Raw genomic sequence first — 27,845 nt, 5'->3', positions numbered from 1 at the left:
AACAGTGCTGTGGCTAAATTTAAAGAGGCCATTCCTGCTGCCTTAAACTCAGTGCACCATCCAATAAATAACTATGATATTAATTATAACCCCTCTCAACTGGATCTGCTTGTCGATAGCTCTGCTAGTCTACTAAAATCCACCTTGGACTCAATTGCCCCATTGAGGGAAAAAACTATTAAACGTCAGAGGAAAGCTCCGTGGTTTAGCTCTGAAACTCACACACTCAAACAAACAACCCGTAAATTAGAGAGAATGTGGCGCTCCAATAAAACAGAGGAGTCACGAATACTTTGGCAAGAAAGCCATAGTAAATACATGACAGCCTTACGACATAGTCGATCTACATACTACTCCTCACTAATTGAAGAAAATAAAAATAATCCGAGGTACCTTTTCAGCACTGTAGCCAGGCTAACACAAAGTCAGAGCTCTATTGAGCCCATGATTCCTCTAGCCCTCAGCTGTGAGGACTTTATGACATTTTTTAACGATAAAATTCACAAGATTAGAGATAAAATTAGCCACTCCCTGCCTTCACCTGGGCCTGCTGTACCATTAAATGTAAATAGGCCTAACCTAAACTGTTTCACACATATAGGACTTCAGGAACTTAACTCTATTATTTCATCCTCCAAACCATCGACCTGCCTTTCAGATCCGATCCCAACTAAGCTGTTTAAAGAAGTTGTTCCCCTAGTCTGCCCATCTTTGTTGGAGACAATAAATATATCCCTATCAATAGGCTACGTGCCACAGTCCTTTAAAGTAGCTGTAATCAAACCCCTTCTCAAAAAACCTACTCTTGATTCCAGCACTTTAGCAAACTACAGGCCTATATCTAATCTTCCTTTTATTTCAAAGATTCTTGAGAAAGTTGTGGCAGCTCAGCTCTGTGAATTTCTTCAAAACAACAGCCTGTTCAAGGACTTCCAGTCAGGCTTTAGAGCTCAACACAGCACAGAGACTGCTTTAGTTAAAGTAACTAATGATCTACTCTGGGCTTCAGATGAAGGACGACTCTCAGTGCTGGTTTTATTAGATCTTAGTGCAGCTTTTGACACTATAGATCACTATATTCTACTAGAGAGATTAGAGAAATTACTTGGAATCACAGGGACTGCCCTAAACTGGTTTAAGTCCTACCTATCTGATAGGTACCAGTTTGTACACGTGAATAATAAGTCTTCTGTGTACACTAAAGTAAGCTACGGGGTTCCTCAGGGCTCTGTGCTAGGTCCAATCCTCTTCTGTATCTATATGATCCCCCTTGGTAATGTTATGAGAAAATACTCTGTTAACTTTCACTGCTATGCTGATGATACCCAACTGTATGTATCAATGAAGTCAGGTGAGACAAATCAGCTATCTAAACTTGAGGCCTGTCTAAAGGACATTAGGGCCTGGATGGACCAAAATTTTCTTCTTCTCAACTCAGACAAGACTGAGGTCATTGTACTGGGCCCGCGACACCTTAGAGAAACCTATGCTAGCCTAACTGCCCTAGATGGCATTACTCTGGCACAAAGCACAACTGTTAGAAACCTTGGGGTTCTATTTGATCAGGATTTATCCTTCAACTCTCACATAAAACAAACTTCAAGAACTGCCTTCTTTCATCTCCGTAACATTGCTAAAATCAGATCTATCCTGTCTCAGGGCGACGCCGAAAAACTAGTCCATGCTTTTGTTACCTCTAGACTGGATTATTGTAATTCTCTTTTAGCAGGCTGCCCGAGCAAGTCGCTTAAGACACTTCAGCTGGTTCAAAATGCTGCAGCACGTGTACTGACTAAAACTAGGAGAAGAGATTACATTACTCCTGTATTAGCCTCTCTGCATTGGCTTCCCATAAAATATAGAATAGAATTCAAGATTCTTCTTCTCACTTATAAAGCCCTAAATGGACAGGCACCAGTCTATCTCAAGGAGCTTGTAGTGCCATACAATCCCCCCAGAACACTACGCTCTCAAAATGCTGGACTACTCGTTGTTCCATTCATCTCTAAAAGTAGTATAGGAGGAAGAGCTTTCAGTTATCAGGCCCCACTTCTCTGGAACCATCTACCAACCACGGTTCGGGGGGCAGACACCCTCTCTACCTTTAAGGTTAGGCTCAAAACATTCCTCTTTGATAAAGCTTTTAGTTAGGAACCAGCTCATAGCTCATAATTAAGATGCAATAGGCATAGACTGCCGGGGGGGGGGGTCTGGCATGCTCGGTTGGAGAGAGGTTGGAGAGGGCGTTAAGAGAGAGGTCATTTAGGTTAGAGAGGGACCGGAGAGGGTCCCATTCCTCTTTCAAACACTCCCTCTATGTCTGCTTACTCCCTTGTGTGTTTGCTCCTGTACTCCTTCTGGCTTTTGTCTTGCAGGTCCGTGGGATCCTCAGTGTGGAGTTACAGAGACTCAGCGGCTCTGTCTCCACCCTTTTCTCTGCACACACCCAACACAGCATAACGTGGATGGCTGTTCATCATAGGAATGGGATCCACACAAGGTTCCTGCTGCTTAACAGAAGGTTTTCCTTGCCGCCATGATGAATTCATGTTGGGTGTGGGATACATATGTATGTGTATATACGTATATATGCATATGTGTGTATCCATAAAATGAAGAGTCCGTCCTTAAGACTGCTCTACTGTAAAGTGCCTTGAGATACCATTGGTTATGATTTGGCGCTATACAAATAAAGATTGATTGATTGATTGATATATTAGTCTTCCAGTTTTAACTTGGGACACGAACTTGCGACCAATCGCTTTCAAGTGCGGTGTCATAATTCATTGCGCCACTATAACTTCGAAGTTGAGAGATTTATAGATCAAAATGTATGACAGTATAAAACAGCAATTGAGCCTCAAAAGTGGATTCATTTAAATTGTCATCTCCTCCTTTATATTATCCACAGGTTTGTATCCAGGGAACTTTACTACAGCCGTTAGTAAATGTTTTAATGCAGATCAACCTCTCAGTGACTTTCCCTAAATGCTCTGTATCCACAATGTTATAAAGAAAACTACCATTTGCACACACACAAAAAAAAAAAAATGTAAACATTAGTAATGATGTGAGCACGTCTGTAGTGTGTGATGTCACTAATGTCTTTCAGACAATTCAATGTCAATTGAATGTCAATTCAATTTAATTAAAGTGTTCAGCTGGGCGGAGCCTGGTAAAAACCCAGAGTTTCTTTGACAAAACCTGCCAGCGACCAGGTTTAGTACACGGACAATGTTGCCATGGTAACAGACTCAGAGAAGAACATACCTCACGTTTAGGAATGGGATACTCAGAGTTTCCCTAATTTGAGCCCGAACATACTCAGAGACACACACACACACACTTTAAGTTACCAGACTCTGTACTGTTCTAAAAACATCTCACACATTAAAAGCATCTATTACGGTACATTAATGTACACAAAAGCAGAACAATATTTATTGATCCAGAAATTGAACTGATCCTACCTTTACTTATAGGCTCAGTTTCCTCCTTTTTTTTCAAGTCCCTTTGAATCTCCATCCATGGTGGTTTTTCATCCAAGAGAGTCGTCATTTTTAATTAAATCCTTTAATTGGTCTTTTTTAATCTCTCTCTCTCTGTTCTCTTTTCCTCGGGTCAATTTAATCAAAACAAAGCAGTATCTTTGTTTCCGTCACGCAATTTACCAACACTGTAAGAGCAACTTCTTAGCTTTCATAAACTGGTGGAATTTCTCTGATAGAGCAAATATGAGCGCAGTTACAGTCATTTGAATTACTGTGTTGCATTCAGGGGGCCTGGGAAACCCAGTCCGTTCATATAATCCAGCCGTGAGAAGAGGACGTGTCCGGGTAAATCTGGACGTATAATTACCCTACGCAACAGGGGATATGAAATTAACAGCACATACTGTCAACAACAAACCCAGAGTCGCTCAATGAGGACGTAATGCAATGCGTATGTCATGAATGAACATGATGACATCATTGTCTGTGGGACACGGGTAGAACGAGTGGAGCTACCCTTATATTGTAAATTTATTTGGCGATCCAAATAAAATATTGTGCGAGCCACCTGTTGGTCGCGACCCAGTCTTTGGGAATCAGTGTGTTAGAGGGCCCTCAGGTCTATTGCACTGAATGTGAAACAAACGCAATTCAATACATTCACACGACACAGATGACTTTTGTCACGCTGAAAAGTGAAACCCGCTGGCAGAATGTTCTGCTTGAATCAGCAACCTATCATCCAATCAGATTGAATGCAGTGGAACGTCTAGCAAACGCACTGGATATTGTACAGCTGTACGAGAGCTTGGCACGGCCCAGTCAATACAATTAATTACACATGAGCCAATCAAAAAATAACATACCGTTACACATCAGCCAATCAGAAAGTAGCCCTGCTGTATTGGCGATATGACTGCAGCAACGTCACTGAGAACGAGGATGCTCATTCATGAATACTGTAAGCAGAGCCACCCCTCTCCATAGGCAGAACACATACTGTGTGTGGGGCCTCATCTTCTATTGGGGGTGGGGCCAAAGGGACGCTTATGCGTAATGGATACGATGTGTGCATACGCGCTACAGGGAGGCACACTTAGAGGACAGTCAGTTCTCACGAAAGGAGAGAGAGCTGTAATCACTGACTGCATCTCTGCAATGATTGACAGCAGTCGATGTCTGACCTATCAGAGGAGCGCACTTGTAGAGTTGCAGGATGTGAAGTGTTGACATGTTCTCCACCTGAAGGTGGGTGTGCTATTGAAATAATACTATGCGGAATTAAACTGCTGAACTGCTCCTCATTAGACAGGATAAGAATCTCTGTCTCCAGACTCTGTTTAAACTGGAGAGGAAAACATTTCAGTGTCCCTGAATAACATTTATTGAATGTCTTATTTAATTAATCTGCTTGTATGAGGGATTTCTTGCCTGGACTTCTAACCATAACAGATTCAGTGCTGAAATGTGTCAACACATCAAGGCCATCACTCAGCAGCAGCCAAACTGCTGCTATCACAATCACTCCAAATGCATAATCAGTTGATCCTGCTCTTCCACCAATACACTTATCAGATGCTGAACAGGCTGTAAAAGGCACATGTGAATGGTTAGTTATATTTGTAACTCAGATTTGTTCATCATTTTTAATTTAAGTTTGCAGTTATTTTTATTTAATATTAATTTAATTAACAGATGTGTATTACCCACATACAGCCAAACTACTGTATCTATATGTACAGTACATTTGTAAATATTGATAAGGGTTCAAGTTAAATGCATGTTGTTATACAGTCATTTTATTTTTACCAATAATACATTAGTGATGCAAGACAGCATTAATCTCACCCTAATCTAACATTAGAACTCTAGAACCCTGAATTTATACCATTCACTATGTAGTATTAGTTGAAGTCTCAAATGAAGGCAGAAAGAGAGTAAAGACAGAGCCTCAGAAAAAAGGAGATTAATGAGGAGGAAAAAAAATTATGTTCAACTGTGAACTGCAGCCTCCAGTGTTCTTTAGTGTCCTTTTCTCTTAATGCCAGTATCATAAACCATGGCATATTGATGCCTGGGAGAACAAATGTCCTTTCGTCTATCTAACAGGTCACACTGATAAAGGGGACATATTATGAAAAAAAAACCTTTTTAAACAGTTCCCTGTGGTCTAAATGACATATCTGTGCTGGTGTTTGGTCAAAAATAACATGAATTAAGCAACAGAAGAGGTTCAATACCCTGTAAAAACAAGTTCTGTGAGAGCGCTTTGTTTTGTCCCTGGATTTGCATCGACCTCCCACTTCCCTGCCCTGTCCTTCACTGTGTGTAGAGTGTAGAGCCGAGGCAGCAGCCGAATAGTCCCTCCTATCTCCTTTCCTATCCACTTTTCCTTAACCTCGTGGATGATGTCACGGGGTTAAGGAAAGGTGTTAGGAGAGGAGTTAGGAAAAGGCCATCATGTTTGTTTTGACAATCAGACGCACTTCAACTAGGTGACGTAATAATCTGACGGCCGTGAAGGTTAGTGACGTCTGCCGTGGTGAAAAAACTAAAAATTTCCAAAAATGGACTAAAAGCATATTTATAACACTTTCCACTGATTAAATTAAAATATCACAAGGTCTGAATGTAAATCAAAGGAAAAGAGGCTACGAGGCTACTAGGAACAAAAGTGAAGCTAAAAGAACATCACATTGAGAATGGTTGCTCACACTCACTTTCCACTCACAGAACCACAGTGTCGGTTTTATATTATTTATATATATAGTCTGATAATATGTCTTTCATATAATAAGATATGGGTTTTAGATTATTTATTTATAATTGTTCAAGGCATATTATTGCATTGGTAACTTACATGATTTTCGTTACTTGTCAGCACTCGGGTGTGAGTGTCCCTTTAAATGTTGTCACTGCAAGGAATTGTGGGTCAACATTAATATCGTCTTCTTTGGTAAAGGATGCATCAGTGTTTTCTAGGCTAAAGGAGATAAAAAAGGAAGCAAGGAGATAGGAAGGACTATTCGGAAGCAGCCTCTCCCTCCCGCTCCGCTACAGTGACACGGCTGGAGATGCAACTTACCGAGACAAAATTTAAGCGGTTAACTTCGTGAATAAGCCTACATTCTGAGTGAACAACCAGAGAGAGAGAGAGAATGTGTTGGAAGTCTTTATTTCATATTTGCAGTGGTGACATTGAATCAAACAGCACACAGCTGTTATTTATGCCTCAGAGTCATGATGTAATGTAACTCATGGAAACTGAATTCCAAAGCACACGGTCATCTATTTTCTATCACCTAGCAAGATGGGATTATGCCATGTTGAGTGTGTGTGTGTGTGTGTGTTTGTCAGCCAGCAGCATTTATTTATGCTATATATCAGGCAGTGATTTTTTGCTTTTTTTGCTTTTTCTCTAGCCATGGATGCACCCCTGAACCTGACAGCCAGTGAGGTAAACCACCGCAGCGCTCTTATTTCCTGGCAACCACCTGTCGCGGAAATTGACAACTACATGCTCACCTACAATGCAGCTGACGGCAGCCGCAAAGTAAGTGTCATAAAATAAACACAACACAGCACCATGTTGATGTCTTTTAGTCTTCTCTTTTTTGTGTAATTCTGCTGTTTCTACCCTTGTGCAAACACTTTACAATTACATTGTTGTCATTTCATGAAGTAATCCTATCCTAATAGCATAGATTAGAAGAATAGGCCTTCATTATCACTGTACAGTAGTACTTTGACATTAAAACCACGTGAAACCTGCAAGTAAAGTGAATTTAAATTCAACAAATGTGTTTCTGTCAAACAACATTGCCAAAAAGAGAACATGCACCTGCAAACTCAAATCAAGTTGTTGTAGATTAAAAGCAGCCATCTGCATCAAATGGAGTTGAAAAACAACATTTACCCTCAGAGAATGATTTAACTAAAATGTAAATAGGAGAGTGTTTGAGCAGGTTCCACAACAAGCAGCACATTTTGGATTAATTGGCCTCATTTATCAACTATTTGTGTGCGCATGACGGGCATACGTCCATATCAATTTTGATGTGAGCGTACACTACGATCAGATCTGAAGTTAGGTCTGAGCAGTGTTGTGCTAGTTACTGAAAAAACATAAATAGTTATCGTTACTAGTTACTTCATTAACAAAGTAACTCAGTTACTATTTTGATTAGTTACACCAAAAAGTAATGCGTTACTGGAAAAAGTAACTTTTGAGTTACTTAGAATTAAAGAATGTATTATTTATTTTTGGGTAATTTGTGTCCATACAGCTTCATATCAGTGCTGTAATGATATATTTATCCACTGTTGATCAACTGCTATAAAACAACCATGAATGATGTGCATATAAAGCACAAAACAGCTGCTCCAAAATTAAAACAGTAATTTTTCAATCTTAGCACAGTAATGTAAAGTAAGCTGTGCACATTCTGCTGTTGAAAATGCTTATGAAAATAAATGTGGAAAAACGAATTCACAGCATTTTTCTCAGCTACACAATGCTATACATATCAGGTTAATGAGCTGCTGTTAGCAGTGACTCAGCAGCAGCGACAGGCTTCTTATTTACAACAACATACCGTGCAATAGTTTGGCTGACCTGTCCCTGGATAACAGTCACAGTCCGTTAAAATCCAGTCGCAGCGTTAGCTTAGCTTCATGATGCATCTTTTGGAGACAAAAATAATGCGCGTATTTCCACTCTGAGAAGCTCGTCCTGTTCTCGCAGAAACATGCTGACAATGCTTCTTCTTCTACTGTTTTACTGTGTTTGGCATGGCATCCCGCAAAAATATGTAGCGCCACTGTAAACAGGAAGTACACTGCAGCTAGCAAAGTAACGGACAAACGCACCATATTGTAATGGTAACGGCGTTATTTCTTTAGAAATATATTGCATTACAGTACTAGTTACTGTCAAAAGTGACGTTACCACCCAACACTGGGTCTGAGCTTGTGTACGCAAATCTGATTGTGTGGTCATTTAAGCATAAGCAGCTAGATATTCAGAACAGAATTGATAATTAACACGAATTAAACAAAAATCGAAATAGAACTAATTTCATGAAAGCCCACGTTATTATTAAAACAACTTTTTTGTTGTTTTCTTTCCACGGAATACTTGATGAACCCACTGGAAAATCCTGCTCTTGTGCAAGATGTTGAGTAGTGTGCGTACACACACACAGGTCACAGTGTTGTCTTTGACCAGCAGTGGGGAACACTGCTGTAAACCCAAGAGAAAGTGTGCAACATTATTTTTAGCCTGTTCAGTTTTGCACAGCCTCTCATTAGTAAAAAATAGTGCCTGTGGCAACACAGCCTGTAGCACAGGCACCGGGGGTAGCATAATCTCCACTGGGGTCTGTACGAAGGAGACAGGACCTCATTCATCACATTCAAAATGTAAAGTATACCTTAAACTTTTACAAATGCAATGCAGTATTTATTCTCTAATGTGATGAAATGTCATAGGTGAAATTGCTAAAGTCAAACTAAATACAGACAAGGGACAACATTTAGTCATTGAAACATTTATTTTAAGGCTGTTTAAGGGTTTTATTAGTTTATTTTATTGTGTTATTTATAGTCTCAAACATGCGGACAACTGAGTGTATCACTGTGTGTCTGTCCAGGACCTCTGCTCTGATGATGATTGCTCGCAGCGTGCACAGTAGGCCGAGGGCACGCGCTCATGCTCGGCAGCTTAACTGTCGCTTGACCTTAATGTAAAGAATTGTCTTGATCGATTAGCAGGTATAAGCTTTTAGGCTGTGGATGAATAACATTTTAATTCAAATCATCATTAGGCATTGGTTAAATTAGTTATGAGAATTTTATTCAAACTTCAGCCGGAGTCCGTTCCTATACGGCAACGCTTTTCAGTGCCTCCATTATTCTCTTAGTCCACGCTGCCAAAAAGCATGTCTTTGTTTTCCCTCACCTCAAATGTTGATTTTTATCTCGAAAAAGTTTCTTTTTTTGCGAGTGTATGTTTGACCTTGGTGGTTGAGTCCTCCAAAATAGGGTGCATGCCTCCGAATATTTAAGGGTGTAACAATTGTTACGGCAATATATACATAAATTATATTAATCATCATATCATCAAATGTGTGTTCATGTGTACAATTTTTCATGTGTTTATACACGATGACTGAATTATTCATTGTATTTTGAACAGAAACGTTGTTCTTTTGCTGAGTCATGTCAGATTAGATTACGTACTGGCAGTACAGACAGATTGTGCTGTATTCACAGTGCCAACAAAAACCAGTCTCTACTCAATGTCTCATAACAAAGCTCTGATAAGCAGAGCTCTGTAGAAGCATTAATTTTCCATCAAAATCCTTCCTCCTTTCACACCCTCCCTCTCCTTCCTCTTCATCAGCTATAAAATATTTTGTTTTACTCTTTCAGGGTTCAGCGCATCACCCCTCCTGCGTAATAGGGTCGTTGTATTTATCCTTTGCTCTTTTCTGTATTAAATATGTTTTTTTTATACATTCCTGTCTCAGTGTGGATTTCATCAATACAGAGCAACTGTTGTGGGTCTAAATCAGAGGACAGCTGAAATTTTGCCTTTACACATGTTAATGACGATCAAATTTAGCCGCCGCATTTATCAACACCCAATAATTCGTAAACTGGGGTTAGTCAGATACAAATGTTTCATAAACCACAAGTGTGTCCTGTCGTAAGACCAAGTGTGTGCTTAAATTTGCATCCGTTTTCACGCAAGGTTGTTAAATAAAGGCCATGGTGTTCAGCATAGCATAACTCAGAGAACTCATCTAAAGAGCAGCCCTGATTCTTGCCAGTGCTTTCTTTAGATGTGGTTTTGCTGATCAGGAAACATGTGACCATATTTAGCTGAGCTCCAATCTAATATTGTACCATGTCTTCCCATTTAGATATTATTTTTTATACAGCTGCACATGAATAATTTCTTATCAGCGTAACATTTACTGTCTTTTGTGAAGACATGTATCACTGTTTGTGAAGCACCTGTCTAGAAAAACAAAGATCACAAAGTGAGCATTCTCATCCAACATCTCAGCCAAGGATAATAAATCCATAGCAAGCACATAAAGGTGTGTATTACCCTCAATAGGAAAATGCTCTTCCCCACAATAAAAATCTCGTCTTGACCCTGAAAACCTGTAGGTAATATGTCTGATCCTCTATTTCAAGACAATGAGACGCCATTTACCAGCTGCTTCCCTGCATAATTCACAGCAACATATTGCTTGAATCTGGGGTCTTTTTTTCACCCACACTGGCTGAATATTTCATTTATTCTTCTATATTTAATGTGTATCCAGGCCAAGCTGTAACACACATTCACACACAAATGAGTTGTCAAGTTTGTTTGTTCAAGTCTAGCTTTGGAAGATCAGAGAAGCAAGTGTCACCCAGATTGCTCAGTTATTCATCAACTGGTGGGTCGGGACCTGCACTGGGTGGGTCACGGACAGCTGGTCAAAAATAAATAATAAATAAATAAATACCTAATGTCTCTCACGTTGGACTTGTCTTTTATTTTGAATGAAACCTTTGTTTGACAGGCATGCTGTAAAAATGCATGTTGTACAGGAAAATATATGTATTTATGTTTAAAAAAAATTATATTGTGTGTTTTCAAGAGCTATTTTACATTTCTATTAAAAAGAGGTGTGTCGCGATTTAATGACCGTGACAAAATGTGGGTCCCAGGGTGAGACCAGTTGAGAACCCCTGCTCTATGGCAGTGTTGGCCTTTGACAACAAACCAATATTTTGGCTCTTAAAGTTTTTTTTTTTTTTTTTTAGTAAAACATCCCGTTAAAAGTATGATGGCAAGACTGTGACCATTGAAATCAGTCCAGGTTTATCCATTTTGTACTTCTCAGTTTGTGTAATACATCATTTTCTTGTAGCTTTCAAGCAACATTTTGATATGAAACTGCAGAATCCAAGAAGTAATCAAGCATATTGAATACCATTTACTCAAGTCTGCACATGCTCATAACCTGTTTGTGTTCCTATTATAAAATAATACAGCAAAAGCTCAGAACTGAACTGCCATTCACATCTTGCACAAAAATGTCTTATAGGTGTCTGTCATACATATATTTAAAATCGCCACATTCATTCAGTGACTTTAGGGGATTCAGATCCAATTTCTTTCTACTCTGATGTTTGGGCTGAATACACAAAAAAATGATTGCCTTCACAGACGGGAGCTCCTTTGTCCCTTATTGTTTCCCTCCTGCAGCTTGTGTGTCTTGTATAACTTGTCGTTTTTGTTCTCCAGGAGTTGATTCTTGATGCTGAGGACACATGGATACGATTGGAAGGCTTGGCTGAGACAACAGAGTACACTGTCAAGCTCCAGGCTGCAAGAGGCCTGGACACCAGCGCTGTAGTCTCCACAACCTTTACAACAGGTACAGAATACACACAATGCTGCTTCAGATAGTTGCTTTAGTGCCTTATGCGTTCTTGGCACCAAGAGATTTTACACTCCATTTCACTTTACAAGCATGATAATGGTTGCATAAAGTTTGGCTCAGGTTTTATTTCACTGCCCTCAAATACACAATAAGATCAGTCTGTATTAGGATTACCTGTGGTGGGAGACGCACTTTGTGGAGTAAGTATTGCTAATATAATGTCTTCATTAAACTCAACACACAAAACTGAGTAATTATTGATAAAATAAAACAGTTCAGTGGTTGTAATCAGCTTTAGAGTCAGTTTAAAAATTCTGCTAGGATCAGCTACAAACGACCCTCCCCCAGGGCGTCAATCTCAGGTAGGCGGCACGAAAAAAAAAAAAGCGTCACTTTTGAAACGCACTGCTCTTCATCTTCATACATTATGAGGATGTTGAGATGTGTTTGTGTGTTTCAAACACACAAACACATCTCATTCACCGCCAGGTCATCCAAAGGTGTCCAAACACCTGGAGACATCAGTGCACGCAGACAGGCTGGAACACGCTTTGTTTGCATCCTCGAGCGTAGACAGCCAGAGTCCCTTCAGAAAAGAACGGATGTAAGGTTATTTGTTGTACGACGCACATGCAGTGCACCATTCGTCTGAGTTAAACAGTGATCCGCCACTCTGAGTTCAGATTTCGGCTCCAATAGTGACTCTTTACACTCATGCTCTCTTCTCAATTCTCTATTTCCTATGCATACTTCACTCTATGAAAATAACCTTTTTTTTTTATTAGACTTGTACAGCATAGTTAACATCTGTGTTAATCCTTCCTGATTAATCATGGAGGAATGTGTTTCTCCACCCCTGTGAAAGTGTGCTGTGGCATCTGCTGCAGATATTCACTTTAAACTTGCTTTAAATGTTGCTTTGCAAACAACAGTGTGTAAAATGTTGACAGAAAACGGTTAAACGGAGTCAATAACGATGAGAAGTGGAATGAGGGACATTCCTGAAACTAGAAAACATCTCCTTATCTTTTGAGGCTTTTTTTCTCAATCTGTGCAGCGTCTGTTACATATTTCTCCTGAACAAAGTTGTTTCTATGGCCTCTTTCTGGTGACAGATAGGGTTGTTATGTTATCGGTGGGGACCATTTTAACTAGTGATCAAATTGTCTAATCAAACCCACAAATAAAAAAATAGTTTGTTATTTTCTCCTCCAACAGCGTTGCAATAAATGTAATTATTATTTAACAAATAATCATATAAATTGTCATCAATTGTGTCCAAACTATTATTGTATTAATTCATTTAACTATTATCTATTTAAATAAAACATTTTTTGCTAAATAATAATGAAGGGCAAGCAGTTTGGCAGTGATACGCATAAACCACACATTAGGTGAAAAACTAACATATGAGGACATGATTCATGACTTGAAACCAAGTTTCAAGTCATTTTTTTGGGTTGATTTGTAGTTGTAGTGTATAGTTCTTGGTATGTCGGTTTGGGAGTGTGGGTGAGTGGGGGGTGGGGATTATTGAGGCTTCCTGCCCATGGAGTAAGTTGTGCCACAACCGCCACTGGTCCCATTGGTGTGTGTGAGTGTGAATGGGTGAATGAGCTGATATCGTGAAGCGGACTGCCGAGGTAGTTATAAAGCGCTGTACAAATCAAGTCCATTTACCATTTACCATTTGTTATTGTTTATATAATAGTTAGTGATTCATTTAAGACAAATTTACATCAACCATTACAAAGTAATGGTTGATGTAAATTTGAAACTATGTAAACTGATGTAAACTGAAACTACATTCTAATTAGCTTTATTAACATGGCTATAAATAAATATCTTATTTTTGTGCTGCTGCCATGCATAAACATAAACAATAAAAATATTAGTTTTTTTTTTTTGCCATGCTGAGCCAGTAAACCAATGGAAGGAAGGGAATCTCGTATGGATGGTACTCCTAATCTCAAATGATTTGGTCATTGTTTAGATTTATAGTTAGGAACCTACTTTTCAGCCCCTCTGCTGCCATTACACAGCTTTCAGTGACGTGCCGTCAGGGTAGGCAAGGTAGTGCCTACCTAAGGGTGAATTGATATTTTGATTATTTGTTTTAATTATAATTTTTTTTTTTTTTTTAAATGATCATATAATTATAAATTATTTATTTTTCCATTTCCAATAGCCTACAGCACCTGTAAGTTTGAAAGTGTCCGCATTTTGTGCGTTTCATAGCCCAAATTACTAAACAGCGCTATTTCCTGGAACAGCTGCATAGTCTTTTTTTTTTTTTTTTTTTTTTCACTCCGCTGTAAGGCAGAGGGAGGCCACGCCCCCTCCCAAACGCACATTGCTGCTCTGCCTCTGTTCCCGTTGCGTGTTTTTACCTGTTTGCGCATGCGCAGTCAGGTCCCCAAGATGACAACCATTTACGTGCAAAGGCAGTGTAGAGAGCTGCCTTTGCACGTAACCGCACTATGCTAAATGCTATACGTAAGTTCACAGTGCATTAGTGAATTGATATCATGTGACCGCTGCTGCTACGTTTTCTAGCTAATGGGTAGGATAATACTACAGTCATGATGACAGCGCTAGAGAAACTTCGTTTTGAGGAAAAATGACAGCTTTTAAAAGATGGTAGACCAACACCTGAGCTACCAGACCTTCAGCAAAAGTAAGATCAGAACATGTTTCATACTTTTCACAGTGAATGGAACAAAAGGAAGGATTGACTTTGTGGATGCTCCTCACTGAGGCTGTTCTAAGTTGTTGTTGTCATTTTCTCCGTGTTTCTGTGTTTCCAACACAAACAATGGATGTGCTGTCGTGTCATGAGATACTGTATATCTTGTTGGGAGAGTATGGAGGCTATATTAAATAATTGTTTATGTTTCTGTAATGGTGTTTATGATGTTGATTTTGTTAGATGGCTAAATACTTGTTCATGTGGATCTTATTGGGTTTTTTCTTTCTTATTATGAATTTTATATTTTGATAAGTGCATTGAGATGATTTTGTTGGAAATTGCTTTATACAAATAAAATTTATTTGAATTGAATTAACACGACAGCAGAAACATATGAAATTGTCAACAGTATTTTTGACATTAACTTCACAAAAAAACCAGTGAAAAGCCAAAATGCTTCCCACTGTCCCATTACAAATCTAACCATTGTGAAACTAACTATTCCTCCTTTTAAAAATGAATGTCTTTCAATGTGTTTGTGTGTTATTATTGTTATTATTGAGAATGCATAACATCACTATTTTTTTCCATCATCTTTAATATTATTATTCCACAGGTGTTTTGAGGAATAACTGTCCCCCCGTCCCCCACAAACCACACACACACACGCACGCACGCACGCACGCACGCACACACACACACACACACACACACACACACACACACACACACACACACACACACACACACTCACACACACACACACAACTTTTTCTAAGTTTACCGGTTATTGATTCATTGGCTCTGTGTGGTTATGCTGACTTTGAGGAGCTTAGCTTCTACATCCTCAATTGCATATTCTTCAGGAAATGCAATTTAACTAGTGAAAAATGTTTCAGCTTTTATTCTCTAGTTGTTCAGTTGAATGGGCTAAATTATTATTATTTCATATAATGTATTTCCAATTAATCGTAAGGGGCTTAATGCATTTTGCTTTAAGACAATGTGAATGTGAATGTATTTTCTTAAAAATAATAATAAAATCTAATCAAACAAACAATCTCTCCTTCAGATCATAAAGCAAGATAAACATGAGTAAAACATATATGCATCTTTTTAGAAAATCAAGGAAGGATGGCAGATTGATACACTATATTATTGTTTATCATGGGAGGCACATTTTTGAACAAAAGACTTAGTGACAGCTATTTCCCTGATAACCCCTAGGAATGCCTGCAAGGCTTTAAACATTTAAGCCACAGTTTAAGCCCAAATTACTTAAAGTTTAGTGGTTCAACGTAGGTATTTTGTAAAACCTCTTGCAGCAGTATTTTGGGATTTTGTTAGTAATTAGTAGCTGGATCAGTTTGGGAAAAATACACATCTGTTTAGCTATTCAACCTTTTCCAGTCAGTGTTTTATTTTGTCTGCAGGGTAACAACTATATAGTCATGTATCACCATGTTCTCTCTCTGGAAAATAAACCTGATTAACATTTAGACTTCAGGATAAAAACTTTACTGCAATGTAATTAGCATAACTAAGATTCTGCTTCTATACCTCACTTCCCAGTTGCTCAATAGCTTCACATTTTAGTTGCTGATATAGTGGATGATTTGCACTATTACTGATTATTTGGGTATAATCTTTACTCACAAACATTGGTTGCATCTGAGTAAACTGACTCACATTAGGTCAAGATATGAATAAAGAAACTCTAATTATAGCTTATCGCTGCATACTTTGCTCTTCTCCAGGGAGCCGTCTGTTTGCAACACCTCAGAATTGTGCCCAACACCTGCTGAATGGAGAGACACTGAGTGGCGGTTACACCATTTACATCAACAGGGACCCCAGCCAAGGAGTGCAGGTTTACTGTGACATGACCACGGATGAAGGAGGCTGGATTGTAAGTCAGTGTGAAGAAAACACTTGCTGTTTCCATTTCTTTTTCTCTTCGAGAAATTGCACAAATCTGTTTCAGCTGAATGTCCCAGACATTAGGTCATGTGCTCTGCATTTTTACATAGTGTGCATAGTTGAGGTGAACATACAGGTCATCTAATTGATCTTGTACATGATTACAAAGGCATTGTTGCTTTTTTAATTATGTTATATGTGCCTGCATTCAAATAGCTTTTAAACATGATTTAAACTCAACCAAAAAGATCAAAAACCGTCTAAGCATTTGATGTGACAGAGATAATAATGTAATAATTTCCTCAGCAGTGCATCTGTGTGGGGGTGGAGAAAAGATAGGATTTCAGTGCTTCTGCTTTTTTAAAGCAGCTTGAGAAGATCAGCAGGGGACCGATTCACTTAAAAAAAAATGTCCAATACGTTGATTCATTTTCCACACATCATGAATATAAAAGTTTGTACAGTGTAATATTCTACAGTATATGGAACTGTAATAGAAGATGTTCATATTTAACCTTGTGCTAGTGAGTGGGTTATGTCAGCCAATAAGGTGAAGTCCAAGTGTTAGAAGCAGGAATTATATAAATGTTATGAATTTAAGAGTCTATTTGAGGGTCTGTGGAGATTATTAAAAAGGATTAGATAAAAAGTGAATTATGTGGAACAAGCATAAATGTTGATGTGGTACCAAGGCATATTGTCAAGATTCTTACATACAGAGCTGTTAGCATCCACAGCTATTATTATTATTATTATTATTATTATTATTAATAATAATAATCTTCCTCTCGTCTACAGGTTTTCCAGCGACGTCAAAATGGCTTGACTGACTTTTCCAGAAAGTGGAGCGATTATCGAGTAGGTTTCGGAAACCTGGAGGATGAGTTCTGGCTTGGTAAGCCTATTCCCTGTGTGCTGAATAATTGCTCAGATCTAGCACTTACATTATGTTGTTTGTTTATTAGGGGCTGAACATTAAAGCTGTAGTAAGGGAATTGACATGAACAAAATAAGAAATAAAAGTGGCCAATTTATAAAAGTGAGTTTAATGATTTAAAAACTTTATTTTAAGAGTCATACATTATTCCCATTTGTTCACGATGTATATTTCACATGGAGAAGATGGATAACCCAAACTGAGTGCCAGATATTTAGAAATGTTGTTTGGGTTCAGGTTGGGCTTGTCACAGAAAAATGCGACCCAATCAAAACTCTAATATAAAATCAATGGGCAGTGTGGGTCTGCTATTGTGTCTGCATCCCATTTGGCAGAGGGGACAAGTTAAGTAGTTTTTTTCTGGTATCTGTACTTTACTTGAGTATTATTTTATTTGAGGACTTTGTACTTCTGACTTGTGCGTCTATTTTGTGGGATCGTGCGAGTCTCTGCTAGATCGTGTGTCGTGCATCGTGTAGTATACATGGGGTCACGAGAAGCGATTAACACCTCACGACCAACTCTCGATCAGCAATCGTATGGTCGTAAAGAAATCAAACATGTTTAAAATCCGGTCCTTCCTCGTGAGGGTATCTCAGTTGAAGCAGTGCTACGGACTGGCTTACCGTAAACGCTCACATTGCCATGCGTGAACACAGTAGGACCGCTGTAAAATTGACAGACTGTACTGCCCACATCTGTCCAGCCAGCTCCTGGTCCCTCACATCGCCGTCTTTTCTTTTTTAAAGCTCTATTTGCTGAGATTTGCGAGTGTCTCACCACTTCCGGGTTTTTATTCTTCGTCTGTGTTAATGGCGACACTTCAGAGTTATTCTTGTTCTTCTAATTTGTACGTTGCATTTCCGGAAAAAAGACCCCGACGTGTCTTGTATGAACATGAAGTGTGAACAGTCAGATTGTGTCAGAGTGATGGTCCGTACAGTGTGAGAACATGCATCGTGAGCTGTGCACAATCGGGATCTGCACCTGAGTCACACAGGAGCTGGAGCTGAGTACAGCGATTGAAAAAATCACAGTGTATCCCAGCCTTTAGTTTCATAGATAACATTTTCAAGTTTTTTAAAATGTTAAACTGAAAGCTGCTCTGCGTTTAATTAATCATTTGCATTTTTTTTCTTGAAACATTTTATTTACATATTTGATTACTTTGCACTTTGAGTGCTAAATTCTCCAGGTGTTCATAAACAGTAACAGATTACATGTATTTCCATGTACCAGTTTTCTACAAGTTCTTAGAAAAATAAAAGATATGGAATTTGCTGGTTTAAAAACATTTAGTAGCATGTACTTTTTAAAAAAAAACTTTTATTCAAGTAAGGAATCAACTTCAATAAATTTTTTATTCAAGTATCTATACTTTTAGTTGAGTACTGAAGACTAGTACTATTGCCATCTCTGCCAATCGGTCCCTTTTTTGCTGCAGTGTTCGAAAAGCCTCTTAATCTCGAGATCGCCCAATTACTGAATCAGAATCAGAATCAGAAAAGATAGTGGTTTAGTCAGTGAAGCTTTCTTGATTTTACTTGCTGAAATGTGTTTTTTTATTTTTCTTATTGTTTTGCACAGGCTGTTAATCCTCTTTTCTGTGCCAGAATTTAGCATTCTTTTGAATTTCATTGGAACTCTTCTCATGCTTTACTACTTCTCAAAGTCTATCCAACTCATTACTGGATTCTGTGAAAGCTTATCTTTCCCTGAAATGACTTGGTAATTGTTTTTTACCGTTGCTTTGATTCAGAAGGAAAAAAAAAAACGATTTTCCTTTTTGTTTTGATGAGCCACAGAATGTTTTTTTTTCCTCACTCTTCACTCCAAAATCTCATTATGGAAAAATAATTATATTCATTAGAGAAATTGTGCAAATGAGTCACGTTTCATCATTGTTTGGTTTTTAATGTGATTGTTTTGGTGGGAAAAGATTAGAGGAAATAAAATGCATAAATTTTTCATCAAATCAGGTTCTTACAACAAATGTGTTGAGAACTTGGCACTGAACTTGCATGTCATTATTACCACAATATAACAGTAGGACAACTATCAACCCTCCAAGACTTAGTATTTTAAATCAAACCAAAACATGTATGATTATTTTTTATTAATTCAATTTCTAATGCAGTAATGTGTTCTTAAATTCTACTCAAATAGGTGTATTTAATATGGAATTTTTACACTTACACTTAAATTTTTTCAGTTTCACTTTTATAATTTTAGGCTTTAAATAGCTGTTCTGACTTGTGCACTTACAGTAAGTACTTAATGTGCCTTAGTTGTGCAGATCTTAATTGATGTGGCTTTCACTTGTGCTTTCTGCCATTTTCATAATATAAACTATGAGCTTCCATATTATTGGCTTGTGTATATGATGCAGTGTTACATAAAAAAAAGTCAAGAAGTGCATCAGATAAGTAAAGCACTACATCTACGGTTATTCCCTTTGTAAAGGCTTGGATATATGGCCACTTTGTGGAGCAGTTCCAGCCTGCTGTGAATTGATATGAACCTTCAACAACAGTTAGTATGGTTATTAGATGAGAAGGGGTTGATCATGATCTTTCTTCTGTGCAGTTTTACAGCACAGGTTTTGTGTGTTTGTGCCTAGTCTTTCTCTTCTGTCCCTAGTGTTGCCCTTCCCATTGTGCAGTAAATAAGCTAACCTGTGCTGACTCAGCATATATGGAAGAGTCCAAAGGCTGTAGGAGAGGCAGAGCAGGGCTACAAGCATGGAAGTAGGGTTGTTTCTATTTATAAGACTATCAAATGCCACACTTTGTGATGCGGATTCCACAAATAGCTCACATTTGGCAGGTTCAGACTTTGCCAAGTCAGTGGCTAACTATGAAGCTCACCATAAATGCAAATATACAGCATTTGGGTATATTTATATAGTTAAGTTTAAGAGTCTTGCTCAACGTCCCACAGTGGAGTTAGTATGCAATGCATCTATAATTATTATTAGCATTATCATCACAATTGTCTATTTATTAGGAAAACATATTTGGCATATGGGAGTTAAAAGCCCTGAAAGAAAAAAACATAATTCATCTTTAACAGTGAGAAGGGTTAGTGTACATTACATACAGGCCTACATATTAAATAATGCATATCCAATACATTGAAATTATCTCCTGATTATTTTAAGCTATTGCTCAAATAATCATGCATTGTAACCAAATGTATGTCTTACATTATATATATCAGTCAAAAACTGTGCAATGCATGGAATAGTATTCCATGATCAATTAATTTTATGGATAGAACCTGGATTAGCTCTATTCCTCCTGTTTCACGCTGCAATCTGCTCACTCCACACTACCTAAGAAAGGTGATCCTACCGCACCTACTTTATACGTTCCATTCATTGAAACAGCCATAAGCAGCACAAAAAGTGCATCATTGTTTCCGAGCATTCTGTGTGATAGCTTTTTATCCATCCATCCATCCATTTTCTTCCGCTTTATCCGGGGCCGGGTCGCGGAGGCAGCAGTCTCAGCAGAGATGCCCAGACCTCCCGATCCACGCACACCTCCTTCAGCCGTTCTGGGGGGACATTAGGCCAGCTCAGAGACATAGTTCCTCCAGCGTGTCCTGGGCCTTCCACGAGGCCTCTTCCCAATAGGACATGCCTGAAACACCTCCCGAGGGAGGCGACCAGGAGGCATCCGAAACAGATGCCCGAGCCACCTCAGCTGGCTCCTTTCGACGTGACTCTACTACTCCGAGCTCCTCCCGAGTGATTGAGCTTCTCACCCTATCTCGAAGGGTGCACCCAGCCACCCTGCGAAGGAAACTCGTTTCGGCCGCCTGTATCCGCGATCTTATCCTTTTGGTCATTACCCAAATCTCATGACCATAGGTGAGAGTAGGAACATAGATCGTAAATTGAGAGCTTTGCCCCCCGACTCAGCTCCCTCTTCACCACAACAGTCCGATACACCGACTGCTGAAGCCCCACCGATCCATCTATCAATCTCACACTCCATCTGACCCTCACTCGTGAACAAGACCGCGAGATACTTGAACTCCTCCACTTGAGGCAAGGACTCTCCACCGACCCAGAGAGGGGAAGCCACCGTTTTCCGGTGGAGAACCATGGCCTCAGATTTTGGCCTCATGTTTAAGGGGGAGTAAATAGCTCCTTAATAGCTGCAAAGAGGTTTACGTGCTCTTTTTGTTTACCGCCGAGAAGCCACAGCGGTCACAGATTTTTTCAGGTCACAGACTTTGGTACAACACCGCCAGCCCCTGGGACACGGGACCTGCCATAGAAGCTAAGTAAACCCAGGAACACTGCTGATTTTGCCTACCGTGAGTCTACGGTAACTGTTAAGTCCAGAGGCTTCCTCAGAGCCGGGCGTTTAGACTTTGTTTGGGCTGTTTTTACGGTAGCTTCGGCTTCCTTCACCAAAGTCAGTGTTTTGCCAAAATCTGTGACCCGAAAAAATCTGTGATCGCTGCGGCTTCTCGGCTTCTTGGCGGTACAGAAGAAGAGTGCTAAACCTCTTTGTAGCTATTAAGGAGCTATTTACTCCCCCTTAAACATGATGCTCCGGTGGGTGAAGTATATGCAGACTGGAGAAGAATTACAAACGTGTTTAAAGGTACAGTCTGCAACTCTTATAAAAGTAACTTTTTGTCATATTTGCTAAAGCTCTCACTATGTAAGGACTATGTAAAAAACAGGCTCATTGAGTCCCCCCTGCTGCTCCTGCAGCCTTTGGCAGATTGCCAGAATGCACCGAGCAAAAAGAACCAGTCAGAGCCAGGATTGTGTTTGATGGGCTATCTGACAGTTGTTGCTCACAGGCCCCACCCCTTTTGAGGAGAAATGCTTGATGTTGTGCTGCCTTGCCGTGCAGGGGTACTAGGACCATCGTTTGCTGTGTTGCACCGCCATCTTGGGCAAAAGTCAGGTACTGCGACTCGTCGACGTCACGTAGACAGAGTCTCGAGACAACACTATAGTCGACTAGTATGTTCACCCCTAGTATGGATATATATTTTGTTTAAATGCCATGAGGCTTTTTTTAACCAGGTGTGTAAAATTGGGGTTTAGATATTTGCCTAGTTTTCGGCATTGCTGCGATTCTAAAATTGTTTGCAGTTGCTTCAAAGTTGCTTTGTGTGAGCTGTTGAACTAAAGCGACTTTGTACTGTCAACAATTCATTGTAATGAGGCATTTGGGGGCTTCTCTTAATGCTCCACACACCCTGAGGTCACACTGAAGTGCTTTCATGCATCCAAAAGAGAGAGGTACAAATGGATTAAAAAACAAAAATGAAATCCAGCCAGAGAATACATCTTTAAAAAAGTGTTGCAGGGCCCTAGAGAATGAGGTATCAATTTGTTGTGAGAGGGCAGATAAAAGCTGATACAGCCTGAGTGGAAATAGGTCAGATGAGATGTGGTACTCGCTAAGGCAGATTCTCAAAGGGGTCATTAGATTGTATTGTACTGACTCAGCCGTTAAGGAGCTCAAAAATCTGAGCCAAGATGTTTCAATGTGATGCGTTCAGATGTTACAGTCATACTTTCAACATTGCAGTGTGTGAAAAAGAGGGATTTTGCAATGTATTTTGTGTCATTGTGTAGTGTTATTATTTTTATTTATTTATTTAAGTAGGGACAGGTAATATCAATGAACATACAACAAATGTAAATATGTCAAATTATAGCCATAGGCTAATTTCCATCTGTTGTCTCTAAACAGGCTGATGTGAATAAAAAATTCCCACTTAACAATAAGACAAGGCGAGTCACAAAACAATATACAACAGGATTATATACAGGACAAGGAACAGAGGGATCATAAAATACAACTTTAATAATATAACTTTAATTTTAAATAGAACACTGTGATCAGAACAACTACACTATCAAGGGAATGGAGAGGATAGAGGGCAGGGTGAAGGAAAGGATAGGGAAAAACAAAGCAGTTCACTTCCACATACTCAGAGTTGTTGATTTAAAGCAATGCATACAGATTCAGAAAAAAAACTACAATTTGAGATCAATCATAAATACATGAATTTAATTAATTGTATACATTCATGAATTTGAGTTGAAGTTATTATAAATTTACATTTGATTGAGTTTCATTACCTTCTGAAAACAAAATAACATTGAAAGTGTCGCCGTGCATTGCAGATAGCGCTAAGGTGTTTTTAAAAAAATATTTAAAGCGCTGTAGTTCGTTGCACATGGCCCTAAGGTGCATTATAATGATAATAATAGTTGAATCAATTATGTACACAAGTCTGAACATGATGGCAAATAGCACTAAGGGGCTTTTAAATAATTGTTTAAAGTGCTATAGTGCATTGCAGATAGCCCTAGGGTGCATTATAAAAATAATTGTTTGATCAGTTATGGTCACAAGTATGGGTTGATCTGAGCCACTCCTTTAAATGACTGTTAAAGCTGGGGGCTTCCCTCACTGTGGTTGGTAAACTGTTCCACTGGACACTGCCTTTGTAGGACAGGACGTTTTAACCAAAGGTAGTTTTTCACACAGGAACCTGACAGTCACCCCTGCTTATGGCCCTAGTGGTCCTCGAGGCAGTTGTTCGGTATTTAATGTAGTTATTAAGAGGCGGTGGAGCCAACCCATGTAAGCTCTTCTAATAATAAATAACAATTTAAAAATGTTATGAAACTTTCAAAGCTCAGTAGATTATGTTTTGAAAGAATATTGCAATGGTGGTATGTAGATGGTTTTTTGTCTAGAGTATTCAAAGCTTTTTTATAAAGATTCTCAATTGGTTTTAGAATTGTTACACCTGTCAGAGACCAGCTGGTTATACTGTAGCTTACATAGGGAAGGATCATACAATAATTACTCTTGTTATAATTTTGACATGACTCTTCAAGGAGAGTGTATAATCTAACAACACTCTTAAATATTAAAATTCTTTTACTAATTGCAGTTTTTGATCTGCAAAATACACATTGGTGCGGGCAATATTGGAGGCCTTTTTAGAAGAAAACATACCAACAGTTTTCTGTGTACTTAACTGGAGACAGGACCTGATGAGCCAATTTTGAATGTGAGTTAGGGTTGATGTGAGAGTTTGAGCTGCTTCCTCGGATGTTTTTGCACTTTTGTAGATCACTGCATCATCGGCATATAGTTGCATGTCCACACCCTTGCAAACATCTGGCAGATCATTAACTCATTCCCACAGACCCACAGAATATTTTGTACTATGACAGTCTGAAATCTGACACCAGATTCTGAAAGAGTCTCTACTTTCATCAAAAAAACATTTTTGTTTGGAGCTTGTTTCGTTCTTCCGTAATCAGCAGTGTAGAGCAAGTTTTACACAAATCGCCAGTTTCAGAGCAAAAAGCTGAGAAAACAGGCTTTTTCTAAAAAAAATCTGTCAGTGACTTTGAAGTATTTTTTTTTTTTTTTTGCTTTATTGAAAACTATAACATCTGAACATTGGTTTACTTCTAAAAACAACATCAACAAGGCTCAGTTAGTTGATGGTTTTATGGTAAATGGTAAATGGACTTGATTTTATATAGCGCTTTATCACCACACTGAATCACTCTCACATTCACACACCAGTGGGACAGAACTGCCATGCAAGGTGCTAGTCGACCACTGGGAGCCACTTAGGGTTCAGTGTCTTGCCCAAGGACACTTCGACACATAGTCGGGTACTGGGATCGAACCCCCAACCTCTCGATCAGAAGACGACCCACTACCACCTGAGCCACGGTCGCCCACTATCTCACTATCGCGACATTATCTATAATCCACTCAGGTCCACACATGTTCTGTGTCAGTATGTGGAGCTGTGAGCTGCTGGATACTTGACAATATCACTTCATAGCACCATAATCTCCCTTGTCCCTGCTTCTCCCTCCTTCGCTAATGGTAGCATCAGTGGATAATCTATCATCCAAAGGTGCTCTGCTGCCACCTTCAGGGCATCAGGTGGTCACTACATCAACAGGGAAGCCTTACATTCACAGTAGAGCTCCGTCACAGTGTATCCTAGCAACTTCTGTGAAAAAACGCAATTGACATAATATTACGTCAATGGCACTGAGTGTTAGGATTTGAAATTATGTAATATTATGTCAAAGGCACTGAATGAGTTAATGAAAAGTGAAAATAAGATGGGCTCCAGGATGGATCCTTGGGGGACCCCTAGTGGACAACCCAAACAAGAGGATCACACTCCATTGACCACGGTGGCTGTTTGATAAATATGATGCCACCCATTTTTAGGCTTGGTCAGAAAAAATAAAAGATTACAACTTTGACAGGAGTATGCCATGATTCACAACATCAAATGCTTAGGACATTTCTTTCGCCTCTCCTTTCATTTTTTGCTCTATATCAACTGCCTGTAGATTTGATCTTTCCTCCCTATCAAATTCATGCTGTTTTACAGATGGCTTATGCTGCTCAAATGTACAATATGACATTTAACTTTTCTTTTAGGAGCTTGCCATGTCCTTGGAGAGGTTTTGCTGTGAATATTTAGCTAATCACTGTTACTAAACAAGAACAGCACTGCACTGGACATAAGGAGACATAAAGATCAGTATTAATAATTACCAATAGACCACTCACAGTGCAAAAGAAGAAGTGCCTAACTGGTCAGCAGTAAAGAACTCCATTATTATCCCTTGCAGTTTGAGAGAGATATTTTACTGTTGCTCCAGTGAATTACTGTATATTCTCCATATTCACTAAACTCAATAAGTTCAAGCTGAATACAATGTTAAATTTTTGATTTAATATTGATGGGAAAGCTGAATAAGTCCATGTGATGTGTGATCCAAACATTCATGTTCTTGTATATATATATATATATATATATATATATATATATATATATCCGTCTTCCATTGTTTCTGGATAAGTCAAGGGTAGAAAGCTGTCCAAAAGGTGATTTTTACAACAAGGTTACAAAATGCGTTTTTTAAACGTAGCTGTTTGGAAGAAAGCCCTCTGACTCCCAGACTCCCATAAAACAAAGACATGAATGAAACAGGGAAAGAATAGCATCCTGACAAACTAAGTTGGAGAACACACATCAGATACGTACAAAACTAAATATCGAAGAACATCTCAGTATTTAAATAAACTAAACTAATTCTAATTGCCAATTCACTTTTTCTACTTTATTGTGCCTTAATACAACCATACATCTCTTATTTTGTGGAAGTTTGGGGTAACAACTTCCAAACCGCCCCAAAAACCTTTTACAATGTTACAAAAAAAGAGCAATACGGCTTATACGGGTTCTTCACAACGTCGGATATATTGAACTCACTATTTAATTATTACTGCCATCAAAATTATTAAAATTAAATGATCTTGTACAATATTCCACAGCGCAAATAATATATAGAGGAAATCGAAAGGATCTGACCTGACCTGTGAAAATGTGGACCAGGTCAAAGGCAGTATTAACGGCTACTAAAAGCGGAACTGATTGTGAGCACTCACACTGCGCTTCGGATTATCTATATACTGGATTACCTACAGTATATACTGAACGTAAATGTATGGATAAAGTGACTAGTTGTTAAGGGAGAAGGCTTGTAATCATAGGGTCACTGGTTCAAATCTCACCTGGTCCATCACTGTGGGAAGTTGATCAGTCCCTAACCCTAACTGCTCCCTGGGTTCTACACCGTGGCAGCCCACTGCTCCTCAGAAAGGGGTTAAATGCACAAAACAAATGTGTATGTAGCTTTACATTTATGACAATAAAGTACAGTGTATATTCTATATTAAACCGCAGTGTTTGTTTTACCTGTGAGGTAGTATGAGAAGGAGGAACTCACATTCTTATAGGGTAGGAGGAGCCAGGATTTTTAGGAGGAGGAGTTTCCATCTTATGACTCATAAGGCGAGGTAAATCCAACTCGCCCGTTTGGAACTGACTTTTTACAAAATGTGGAATAACAAGGGAGGGAGGAAACATAACTTTTTCAACATTTGCCCTCTGAATGAGGCTAAATGAATGCATATCACTTTAGCAAAACCATTATAAAGTGATTTTTTCATAATACTGCCCCTTTAATCTTTTTTTTTTTTTTTTGCAAAATATTGTATCAATCTTGTGAACCCAATAGCTAGTATATTATCATGAACTCAATGTATTGTCACATCCCTACTAAAAAGCACAAATGTTTTTATTTGAAGCACTACCCAGTCAGCAAGTGCCCATCCACTTGGCCTGAAATAAGCCACACTATGGAATTTTCTAACACAAAATCAAGCTGTAAGTTAATGAAAATAAATTGCCTGTGTGGCATAAACTAGTGATTTTGACCCGGAATCCACTTTCTGGTTAATACTATTTAAAAAAAT

At 38.8% G+C, this 27,845-nt stretch overlaps 1 protein-coding gene across 5 annotated transcripts in view; it reads left to right on the top strand.

The window, feature by feature from the left end:
* Window positions 1-27,845, top strand: part of tnr (tenascin R (restrictin, janusin)) — a 327,598-nt gene that overhangs the window by 282,870 nt on the left and 16,883 nt on the right. For all 5 annotated transcript variants that reach the window (XM_028472320.1, XM_028472321.1, XM_028472322.1 and 2 more), the window contains 4 exons: window positions 6,914-7,044; window positions 11,800-11,932; window positions 16,385-16,536; window positions 17,346-17,442. In XM_028472320.1, coding sequence (XP_028328121.1) covers window positions 6,914-7,044; window positions 11,800-11,932; window positions 16,385-16,536; window positions 17,346-17,442 — 513 coding nt within the window. The remainder of the gene's footprint in view (window positions 1-6,913; window positions 7,045-11,799; window positions 11,933-16,384; window positions 16,537-17,345; window positions 17,443-27,845) is intronic.

The sequence above is a fragment of the Gouania willdenowi genome, chromosome 17 (assembly GCF_900634775.1).
Source record: "Gouania willdenowi chromosome 17, fGouWil2.1, whole genome shotgun sequence".
Lineage (NCBI taxonomy): Eukaryota > Metazoa > Chordata > Actinopteri > Blenniiformes > Gobiesocidae > Gouania > Gouania willdenowi.
The sequence above is the reverse complement of the archived record's forward strand: the minus strand, read 5'-3'. Positions and strand labels throughout refer to the sequence as shown.